This window comes from Octodon degus, unplaced genomic scaffold, assembly GCF_000260255.1.
Source record: "Octodon degus isolate 3935 unplaced genomic scaffold, OctDeg1.0 scaffold00089, whole genome shotgun sequence".
Taxonomy (NCBI): Eukaryota; Metazoa; Chordata; class Mammalia; order Rodentia; family Octodontidae; genus Octodon; species Octodon degus.
This window is the reverse complement of record NW_004524665.1, coordinates 2,261,894-2,273,705: the sequence shown is the minus strand read 5'-3', so window position 1 is coordinate 2,273,705 and position 11,812 is coordinate 2,261,894. Positions and strand designations below refer to the sequence as shown.

Sequence of the window (11,812 nt, the reverse complement as noted above, 5' to 3'; positions counted from 1 at the left end):
CCCAAATGCTGGGATTATAGGTGCGCCACCACCCGGCAGCAACTCTACAAGTTTTGAAGAACCGCCACATTTCCAATTTTCCTCAACAGCTGCACCATTTCATGGAGTCTCTTGTCTCTCCACATCCTCAACAATATTTGCAATTGTATGCTTTTTAAATTTTGTTTTTGTGTACTGGGGATTGAACCTAAGGCCTCGCATAAGCACTTTAACACTGAGACCCGTCCTAGTTTTCATTTTGAGACAGGGTCTTGCTAGGTTGCACAGGCTGCGCTTGCACTTATGATCCTCCTGCCTCAGCCTCTCAGCAGCTGGGATTGCAGGTGTGCACTGTTGTCTCTAGCGCTACGGTCCATCTTTTTGATTACAGTTATCCTAGCATGGGACTTATCTTTGTTTGAGCTACCATTTTTAGAGATGAATTCCTATATTTGTAGGTCTCCATCCTGTCTGTCCAACATTCCTTACCATGCTGGCTCAGGCAACATTTCCTCTGGAAGAAGTGCCTGTGTCCACTGTGGTCACTGCCAAGTCACCAGAGAATCTTCCTTGGTCTCCTCAGTAAGTGGAAACTGTTCTCTGGGACTGAGTCTTGTGGTGTTTTTCAAGATTTGGGAATGAAAAGTTTTCCTTCCCACAATCCCAGTTCCAGAGAACACAGTACAGAAGTGCTTCTCTGTGGCCAGGGCTCACAGCTCACTCAACCCCTCGCTCGGTGCTCAGACCTCAGACCTTGGACTGACCTCTGGCCAAGGCTTCATGGAAACCTTAGATTACTCTCCTTTGTTCTGTGCTCTCATCATCCCAGAGGGCACGGCCTCCGAGTAGGGCCACAGAGCCAAGGGCACTGGCTCAGGCAGATGTGCGAGAGACCTGGGGCAGGTTGTCCCTCCTTGGGAGACCCCCAATCTCCTGGAACTGAGGCAGCGAGCTATGGTTCAGGGCAAGGACTCTGGAGAACTACCAGGGCTGCTCCTGAGTGAGCTGCCTGACTCCTGTGAGCCTCAGTTTCTTGAGCTATCAAATGGAGACAGGGATAGTGTTTTCCCTAATGAGACTGTCAGATGAGAAGATGAATTCTGATGGCCTGAAGTACTCAGCGACACTGCGAGGAGTGGGCACCATGATGGCAAGCATCAGAACACTACCTGCTCCCTGATGCCACCGAGTCCTCACCAGATTCCATTGCTAACTCAGACTCTCTGGCTACCAAGGTGACAGGACCGCTTTGCCTGGACAGCCATGCCCTTTTGGGGAAGATGAGATTCGAAGGAAATTGTTTACATTAGGCAGAAATCTGTCTGCTTCTAGAGTTGCCTGTTTTTCGACAATTTGATTGCCAATTCAGCAAATAAAAATGCAGGATGGCCTCGCAACATCTGGGACACTTGACCTAAAAACTTACATGTCTGAAATCAAAGTCGAGCTGGGTGGCCTGTTTGTATTTGGCCACCCTTCCCATGGGCCTTTGACTCCTGGGGACAGTGGCCAACTCATCTTGCGCCTTGTACCTGAACAACGTCTCTAAGCCCTTACAGACCACTTGGTTCTCGGCTCCCCATCCCCTTGCACGTCTGGCGCCAGGACCTGCTGCTCTGGTCTGGGTTGTTAGGCCTATTTTACAGCTCACGAGGACAGCCCAGTGAGGTCAGAGCAACCCCGTGAAGCCATCTCCTGTGTTTTAAACCGGGCACTTCTGTTAATGCATTTTTGGTTTTAATTTCTCAGCATCCACATGATACTGCTGGCTCTTAATAAGTTAGTACTGCTACAGAGCCAACATGAAGGTCGGTACATTTGTGGCTGTCTTCAGTGAGACCCAGGATGCTGGGGAAACCCAGGAACCTGGTTTGGTCAGATTAAAATAAAAACAAAAACCTGCACACTTCACCCGCACAGCTCCAGAGCATGTGCTAACCCGCACCCAGGCCCCCTGAGGACCCACCCCTGGGAGACTCTAAGTTTAGGTGGGGGGGGGCGCACCTGCTTTCCTGGGTGGAGGGGCTGCTTTGGGGTCAGAAGGGGAGAGGCTCCCTGCAGAGTGGCGGGTCTCGGGTGCTGGGAGTGCTTGGGCTTCCTGCCGCGGTGGGGTGGGCTTGGGGCGTGGCTGCTGGGCACTGGCCTCCCGGCCTGGCTGCGGAGGGGTGGGTTCTGTGCCTGGCTTCGGCTGCACAGCCTTGGAGCTGGGCTGTGCGGCCTCTGAGCTGGGCTGTGGAGTCTCTGAGCTGGGCTGCGCAGCCTCTGAGCTGGGCTGTGTGCTGGAGTCCGAGCTGGTCTGCTGGGACATGGACTCCCGGCGGCGCCTGGTCTCGCTCTTGGCCTTTTTCTTCTTAACTTTCTTCATGGTGGGGCTGCCCAGTTAAACATGTGCCTCCATGGGGCTGCCTTGTCTCCGGCTCCCTCCCCGAGGGGCCACCCACGCTCTGTCCTCCGGGTGGACAGAGGCTCTGGCCTCTGAGTGGACCCAAGTCTCACAGGGCACAGTCACCCACACCTCCTGTGAGGTCACAGAAGCCAGGTGGTTCCCATGGCTGGGGCTCCATGGAGGGTTCTCTGCAGGCCACACCACCTGTGTCCTTCCTCCTCCTAAGTTGCAGGGATGGGCAGAGGATGTGAGTCTCCCTGTCCCTTGCAGGACAGGCTAAGCCTGTCAGGGGCACATGTGACCACTGGACTCCAGGATTCTGTGACCCAGGAGCCAGGGCCAGGTACCTTTCCCTGTTGTGCCTCTGGGGCCCCTTGCACTTCCTTTTCACTATAAGAAGCCTGGCTGGGACACTCAGCTCTGCCGTTGATTCCCAGATACAAAAACAAAACCCTAGACAACTGTGATCTCAGGCATTCAGGAAGGTGCTGAAGATTTGGGCTTCTCTGAGCACTTTACTTTCCACAGACCAGAGCTCTTTCCGTCTCCAATCACTCTCCATTCCCCCAAAGCTGGTCTCCCCCACTGATGGAGGGGAACTTAGGACATCCCTACTGCACTAAATCCTTGTCCTTACCACCAACCTCTCCAGTACTATCTACCAGCTGCTCAGAAAACAAGATTTTCTCAAACTCATGACATCTTCAATACAGACAATAAACTCTGAAGCCCCATCCTGGTCAGGTCAAATTGACTATAAAGCTTTCTCTAAATAAATAACATGGTTTCCATTTCAGAGTGGAAGAAGGAAAAGTATTTTGATAAGACTAAATTTCACATCTTGCAACATAAAACATGCTCCCAGGAAGGGAGAAAACTTCCAGCACAAGCACATCCAGTGCATGTGAGCTGTTAACCCTGCCCCACACCCTGCAGCTGGCTGAGGGTGTGACCCTTTCTAGGACAAGATTTGGGGACCAGCCAGCTACATAGAAAGGACTCCAAAGGGTCTCCACACAAGGCCAGGCCCATTGTCAACAGTGAAGTGACAGGACCTATTTGGGGGCTTCTAGAATCTGCAGAAAGTTTGATGATGATTTTTTGTTTTCCCTTTTGAGACAGGTTTTCAGTGTAGCTCAGCTGGCCTTGAACTCACTACATAGCACAGCTTAGCCTTGAAGTTAAGCTTCCCGAGTGTGGCAGTGTGCACCACCAGGCCTGGCCACTGTAATCTTTTTTACAAAGAAGAATGCTGATGTTCAGGGAAGTTAAATTTTCTAAGGTCACATGACTGGCTGGGGCATGGACAGGGCCAAATTCTAGTCCAGGGCTCTTTCCCTTCATGATCCCAGAAGACAAGAGGGAATCAGTTATATAGATCTGGAGATGAATGGAAAAAATCCCTTGAATGGGAAGATTGAAGAAAACAAAGGCACGAACGGTTAGCAGGGAAGGGAAGCGTGTCTGTGCTGCTGGATTCTATTTGGCTGACCTTGAAGTAAGGAGTGAGGAAGTGGAGGGAACAGGTGAATCTGTAAGGAAGAATAATTCCAAGGTCAAGAGCAAGGTGTCGGGCTGGTGAGATGGCTCAGTGGTCTAAAGCACCTACTTAGAACAAGCTTAGCAAAGCATAGGCACAGAACCGCGGTTCAATCCCCCAGCACTACATGCCAGCCAGCCCCACCCCCTGGTGGGCTGAGCTGGCCACACACACACACACACACACACACACACACACAAATAAATAAATAAAATTTTTAAAAAAACAATAAAAAAAAAGAGCAAGGGGTCATTCGCCACTCAGGCCTGGGACCCACTGGGATTAGTCAGACAGGCCGGGCACTCCGAAGACATTCATCTCTGCAAACCTGGATATCTGGGCAGCAGTTGGCTTTGATTAGGATTTCTACCTAGTTTAAATCAGGGTTTCTTAGCCTCAGCCCTACCAACATTTAGGCTGTACAGTTCCTTGTTGTGGGTTGTCCTGTGTGTCACAGGAATTTCAGCAGCATCTCTGGCCTTGACTCACTAAAGCCCCCTGACCCCATGGCAACAAAAATGTCTCCTGACATTGTCCTGTGTCCTAGGCCAGTGGTGGCAAAGTCACAGCACATGTATTGTGGCTGGCTGTTGTATCACTGAAAGCTTTAAAACATTATTGTTCCATTCTGGGGGAGGAGTGGATGTCAACATTGCCCCTGGATGATGAGCCCCTGGTTTAAATGAGTCAGACATTGGCAGAACTTCTGGGCAGCCTCGAAGAGCTGCCATTTCATCTGAAGGAGAGAAACAGCTCGAGGCACAGGTCTCTGTTTCCAAGAGGGAGGTGGTAGAAACACCCGGGGCACAGCCTTCAGGCTGGGTGCTGCCCAGATGCAGGAAGAAGCAGTCCAGGGACAGAGGTTGTCCCAGAAGAATGCAGAACGGCATGGCAACAGCTCTTCCCAAGGCGCCTTCCATGCCCACTGCCTCCTGCCAAAGAGCCCATAATGTGGCCATTGGCCACTATCCCAGGTTGATCAGTCACCATGCTGCTGGCTGCGTCCAGCACTAGTCAACTGTGAGGCAGAGGTCCAGAGGGCCTGGCCCTAGCTCAGGCCTTTAAGTGGCTGCTTCCACAAAGCTGTCAGCCTCAGGTTGCTGGAGTTCGAAACTCACAACTCTCCCGCTGGCCAAAAGTGCCCTGAAGGCGTTCGAGGAACAAAAAAAAAAAAAAAAATCCTTATTCCAGAGGTCCGGCAAACACAACCTGCTCTTTCTGTCACCCCTAGCTCTGTCCAAATGCTTCCTATGATCCAGACCTCTCTCAAAGGGACTTGCCCCTCATGAAGAATGTCTCTAGCGATCCAGGACAGAAGCCAGCTTTCCCTTTGTGAGCCGTGGAGTCTGTTCATAGGACACTGTGTTCTGAACAGTCTGGGGCTGGGGGGACAGGAAGAGCCAGCATCTAGCAGGGGCTCAGTGCATGTTGCTTGAACTGAACGAGGGTGAGGCAGGCTAGCTAAGTGTAACAGGAACAGGCACCTGAGAGACTTCATCACCAAGAGGCTGGGTCCACAGATAGCCTGGGATGCATTTGATCTTGGCTGAGAGTCACAGTTGGGAGAGCCTGTGGGTAGGGGCCTCCCTGACCAGGAGCGCTGGCCTCACCCAACTGCGGTAGCCAGCTGATGGATAGACAAGAGGATGAGCCTTGGGCACCGGAAGTTCAGGACAAGCCTCAAGGGCTGGGAAAATCCCCACAGGACAGGCTCTGCTTCCCTTCTGGACACCCAGCACAGGCACCTTGCCATTTGTCCTGAAGCTGGATGGCATCTCAGACATCAGCGGTCCTTCACCCTCACCTGTTGCGGAAAGGACACTTGCTCTGGTCACCAGGTAGAGGGGGCTGAGCTCACTGCTGGGCTTTGGACCTCACACTCAACTTTCTCGGATGGGCTCCGTTCTTTTGTGAGCACTCCCACCTGATGGCCACAGGGCTGGATTCCTTGCTAGAAGGCCCAGGAGCACTGCTGTGATAACTCTGAGGCTGAGGCAGGGGAATTGTAAGTTTGAGTCCAGCCTGGGCAGTTTGGTGAGATAACTGTCTCTAAAATAAAAATAAATAAAAAGGGGCTTAGGACGTAGCTTAGGAAGGCTTTTGAGTTCAACCTCCAGCACCAAAGGGACAAATTGCTGCATCTGGCTCCAATAAGCCACCTGTGAGGGCCAGAGAAGGCTTCCAACAGTGCCGGCTCGCAGGCGAACTTTATGCTGTGGGAATTATTCCAGGGAGGAAGAGGCGAAAGAACCAAGGGAAGTCCCGGCCAAACAGCTCAGCGGATTAAAGCGTCTGTTTAGGCAGAGGCAAGGGGAGTTGATCCCTGGGCCTGCTGTGCCGGCCCCACCCCCGGGGAGCGCTGAGACGGGGAGTGGTGGCTTGTAATCCTAGCACTTGGGAGGCTGTAAACAGAAGGATCAGTATGATTCCGATCTATGAAGTGAGACTCTGTACATTCCTCTGTACACTCCGTCCTAAAAAAAAAAAAAAAAAAAAAGGAAGCCTCCATCCGTGTGAGGAGGCGGTGGCCCGCGTTTCTAGGAGCCTCAATCGGAAACTGACACAAGGGCGACTGGCAGCCGTGGGGGTCCACACCCCAAGCGGTGGGTGGGGCCGGCGAGTGGGAGGCGTGGCCCTCGGAGTTAGGTTCAGGGCAACACCTAAAATCGCCGGAGCACACACACAGGGGAATAGGAGGGGGCGCTCATCTGCACTCCACATGTACCCCCACCCCAGAGGCCGAGGTGAGGGAATGCGGCTGTTTTCGGGCAGCGCAGGGCCAGGGCAAGGACTCTGGACGGCGGTCGCACGTTCCTGCCCCGCCCTCCGGCCCCTCACCATCTGTCTGGGTCTCTCGATCCACCCGGCAGACCCCGGGCACCTGGCTGGCGGCGCGCTGCACGTCCAGTGTGCCCTGAGCGCGACCCGGGCGGAACACGGCCGTGTGCACCTCGGCGGCAGGGCCGTGCAGCCCGAAGACGCTGCAGAGCAGGCTTTCCAGGCGGCGGCGCGCCTCGGTTTCCTCCTCAGGCTGCGGCTGCACGACGACCCCGAGGAGCGCGGCGGGCGGGCGACGGTACCGGGCGCGCAACTTGGCCAGCAGCAGCTGCACCCTAGGCAGTTGCGTGCAGAGCGCCCGCGCGCCGCACAGCACGAGGAGCAGGTGAGCGCCCTGCTCGGTCGAGCCCGGGCTAGCAGGCACAGCCTTGGGCGCCTGGGGCTCGCTCGGGTCCGTAGGCTCCGGCGCTGGCTCCGGCTTGGCGCACCGCGGCTCCTCCGCTGAGCGCTTGGTCTTGGCAGCTGGGCCGTGAGAGCCGTCCGCCGCGCTGTCGCCCGAGCGCTTGAGTGCTCGCTTGGCGCAGTCGCTGGAGCTGCTGGGACGGATGGTGTCGCGGCTGGACGAAGGTCCGCCTAAGTCCTGCAGGGTCGCGCAACACTCGTCCTGCTTCCAGTGCCCGCCTATCAGCAGCACCTGGCCGCGACCCTCAGCAGATGGGGCCAGAGTGTCCTCCTGCTCCTCAGCGCACTCCTCCTGCGGGGCCCCCGAGGGCTGCGCCCCAGTCGGCTGCTCCATGCCCAGCCGGCTCCCTTGCCCCAATGGGCTCGGGCCTTGCGTGTCTGAGAGAAAAGCTGCCCTTCCTGGAGCATGTCACAATACCCTCGCGCCCTACTTATCCTGCTGTAGCCAGTGGTCCACCTATCGTGTGGCCCACAATTCCTCGAAAATCTTCCAACAGAGGGAAGTTGCAGTTGAACCCGTGTAACTAACACCGTCTATTTTCTTTCTCCGTCATTTTGCATGGGTGTGGCTTGCAAAGTTATCAACGCTTACCCCACTGATAGACCTTTTTGTGCAAGCCAAAGGATTTGTGCACAATTTTTTTTCTTTTGTATTTGGTACAGGGTCTGCAGGGTCTACAGAGTCTCAGTACATAGATTGGACTCTTAGTGATTCTCCCGTTTTCAGTCTCCCAAGTGCTGGGATTGCAGGCGCACCACCAGTCTCAATCGCTGTCTCAGCAGGGCGTCACGGCACGCTGGGGATCGAATCCTGGACGCTGCGCTTTGCCTAAGCAGGCGCTTTAGACTGCTGAGCTATCTGGCCGGTCGCGCACAGGTCATTTAAAAGGCAATGGACCCGGGTGCTGTCTGCACTGGAATTTAAACACAGCGGCTTTTTAGGGCAGCTGGGGTCTGGCAGGCAGGCTCTGCTCCATTTCAGCCTGCTGCTCCCTGCGGGACCCAGGAGCAACCACCTGAGGCTATTATCCACTGATGGGGGTGTAGAACATGGATTTAGGTCCCCTCAGTTCCTGTCTTCTTTGGGTGCCCCAAGTCCCATCAAAGTGACAGCAAAGATCCTCAGCAAAGCAAAACTCAAAGCCAAAACTCTGCAGCTGCCTTCTATATGGGCTGAGCAAGAGCCAGGGAAGTGCGGGGAAGGGACCCTAATGTTTGGAACACTGTTCCTTAGGTTAATTTTCTTTAAAAAAAAATTAACTGTGCCACGTTCTAATTTATTGTTAAAAATATACAAATAAAGGATTTTGGAGAGCAAGCTATTACCCAGAAAAACATAAGCTGAAATCCTGATAAAGAATGCCCCCTACCTGGCCAGCCCCTTCCAGTCCCTTCTTCTTGGCTGATCAAGTCTGAAAGGTCACTGTCAGGACTTACTTGGCCCTTCTCTAGTGGGGCTGGGTCACTAGAGAAGAGTGACAAATGCTGCTGAACTTTTACCCCAAGATGAGTCTGACCAGGGAGCCCACCAGACAGCTTTAGAACTCAAGACAGATTCCTGGAGACCTTACCTGCACTTTGACTTTTGCTTTCTAAATCAGCTTTTACAGAAAGTCCTAAGCTGGAGAGGAGCACTTTGGAAAGGAGCCCAGGTCTCAGACTCACCACCTGTGTGAACCACTCTGTCCCCCCCTGTGGACAGTGCCATGACCTCTGTGCAGCCAGCCACAGGAGGGCACCTAACAGAGCCCTGTACACTTCACCATCATGGGATTCCTCCTCATCAGCTCCTGGCACAAGGAAGCCACATTGTGGCAGAGTGAGAGAGGTGACAGGGCTGTCAGGCTCCTTGGGACCTTAGGGAGGGAGGTAGGTGATCAGGCTAGAGTCCAGCCACCCCAGGCTCTTCGGGCCCAGCCCTTGTGGGAGCTTTTGGGGTGGTGGTGGCGGAGGCTTCTCTCAGGAAGCAGTAGTAATGACAGGAGCCCCATTAGCTGGTGTTTAAAATTGAACAGTCTCCCCAGAGTGTACACCTAGACTCCACCATGGTTACCTTTAAGTCGATGTAACAAAGGGACCCAAAACACACTGGCTTAGCAATGATAGCCCTTTGTTTCTTCTAGATCTAGGGGTGTGGGGCTGAGGTTTTGAACCAGACCTGACTGTGCCCACCAGGCTTCCGTACTCTGGCTCCCTGAGGCAAAGATGTAGGCCTGAGCCTTGCACCACACCTTAGCTTTAGGAGGCTGATACTCACTAGGACAGGGGGTAAGAGAAACCTCTAATGGGTGTCAGGGGAGGAGCACTAGGACCAGCCCCCTACTTGCTTTACTTCTTTGCATTGCAAAGCCTTCTGGGGACAGAGTTTAAAGGGCATGGTGAGAAGAGGCTGGGAATTTACATTCTACTGAAATAACTGTTCCTTCTTTTCTTTGAAGACTCATAATTTTCTGACTTAAAAAAGTTATAGCAGGACTGGGGATATAGAAAAAATAGATAAAGAATCTAGGAGAATGGGAGAGTAGTCTTCTTATTAGTTCAGATCTCATAAAAGCAACTGTTTCTCATTTGGGAAAGGTTCTGCTTGGATGAAAAGTCCCAAAGTTTGTTGGGACAGTGTCTCCAGCCGCTGAGCTGTGAGGAATCTTGCAGACCTCGGGAGAGGTGAGGTGGCAGGAACGTGGCAGGAACCTGAGTCCTCTGCTGGCGGCCACTGAAGGAGCCCCAGGGGCCTTGGCACATGCGCCCTATACAGTGTTGTGTGAGCCACTCAGCTGTAGAGGTAATTTGCCACACAGCCATAAAAAACTACTATAGTCATCGAGCCTGAACCTACACCAGCCACTGCAGGGACTATTTATTTATTTATTTATTTATTTTTGAGACAGGGGCTTATTATGTAATTCAAATGGACTCAAATTCACTATATAGTCCCGGCTGGCAGTGAACCCGTGGTGATCCTCCTGCCTCAGCCTCCTTAGTGCTGGGATGACAGGCGTGCACCATCATGCCTGGCTCAGGAGCTCTAGTTTATAAAGGAATGAATTCTCGGAGGTTATATACTTGCTCTAGGAGTGTGGTAGGCAGCATAATGGTTCCTCAAAGATGCCCACACTCTCATCCTTGGACCCCCTGAACATGCTAGGCTCCCTGGGGAGGGGGAGGGTTATAGGACAAATTGCATCCTATCCTTGGCTTTGATATAGACAACTTTGGATTAGCCAGATGAGCTCAGTATAATCCCAACAACACTTAGAAGGGAGCTGACCCAGAAGGACAGCGGGCTGCTGGCCTTGAACTTGGAGGGAAGGGGCCGTGGGCTGCACAGCAGGAACGGCCTTCAGAAGCAGGAAAATGGAACAAATAGATTTTCTGCTCCAGCTTCAAGAAAGAACCTCAACCCTGCTGACACCTTTCTTTTAGCTCAGTGAGTGCCAGCTTCCACCTACAGAACACAGAAACAAATTCCCATCGTCTTAAGCCACTAAGGATGAGCTCAGTTGCAGCAATGAGAAACACATACACAGTCACACAGCTAGAGGGTGGCAGAGCAATTCTGGCCCAAAGCCTGCACGTCCTCCCATCCTCCCCTCACCATGCTGGCTCCCGGGTATCAGACACTTTTCCACTGTCTGATTTGTTGGGCTTTTGTCCAGCATGAGGATTTGGGGTGCCTGTGATGCACAAGTGATTGGAGCGCATCCTCTGAGACAGAGCGGTGACCCCAAGTTACGAACATTCTTGCTCAGGAGGAGAGGCTCAGCCTCACAGCAGCCCTGAGGTGATCACTGGGGCTGCGGCCAGGCCACAGCCAAGCCCTGGAACCCACACATGGCAAGTGCCAGGCAGCCCCTCACTCTACTGCCCGATCCGTGAGCCGGATCTGTGGCACCACCTGTGCCAACCTGTGTTGCAGAACTGAGACTGGCCTTCCTGGATGCCACAAACAGCCTTGAACATGGACAACCATGGCAGTCAAACCTGGAGAGGAGCCACTGGACCCGGAAAAAAGTAGGAAGTCAAGGAGTTATACTAATCTCCAGGTGTCTACATGTCTCACACTAGAATAGCATGAGAACTGGACTCAAGGAAGACGGTGTTGCTGGGTGTGGTGATGCATCCCTGTAACTCCAGCACTTGAGAGGCTGAGGCAGGAGGATTGCCTCAAGTTCGAGGCCAGCCTGAGCTACATGGTGAGTTCAGAGTTAGCCTGAACTATATAGACTCCATCTCAACCCTCTTCTCCTATCAAAAAAGACTGAACGCTGATGGAAGTTCATTCGGGGGATGTTGTTAAATTTAACTTTGTTTGCCAAACAATCCCTTTAGAAGCCCCATCCCTTTCTTGGGGGGAAAAAGCATATATAAGGATATAAGGGGAAAAGGCTGTACCAGCATTAGTTAGCATACAGATAGGTAAAGGGTAAGAGCTGTCAGACTGGGACCAGAGAGATAGCTCAGTGGAATAAGCACTTGCCTGGCAAGGGAAAGGACTTGAGTTCAATCCCTGGTAAAAAAAAAAAAAAAAAAAAAAAAAAAGTTGTCAGATTTACAAATAAAAGTACAGGACTGCTAGTAAAATTTAAGTTTTATTGTTTTTCCTTTGAAATGGTCTTGTGTAGTCCAAGCTGACCTCCAGCTAGTGGCAATCTTCCTACCTCAGCCTC

General features: G+C 52.8%; 1 protein-coding gene across 1 annotated transcript in view; it reads right to left on the bottom strand.

The window, feature by feature from the left end:
• Positions 1-2,471, bottom strand: part of Spata3 (spermatogenesis associated 3) — a 15,484-nt gene extending 13,013 nt beyond the window's left edge. Inside the window, exon 1 of the mRNA XM_004637388.2 lies at positions 1,984-2,471. Within this exon, the coding sequence (XP_004637445.1) occupies positions 1,984-2,344 (361 nt within the window). The 5' untranslated portion in view covers positions 2,345-2,471. The remainder of the gene's footprint in view (positions 1-1,983) is intronic.
• Between the last annotated feature and the right edge of the window lie 9,341 nt (positions 2,472-11,812).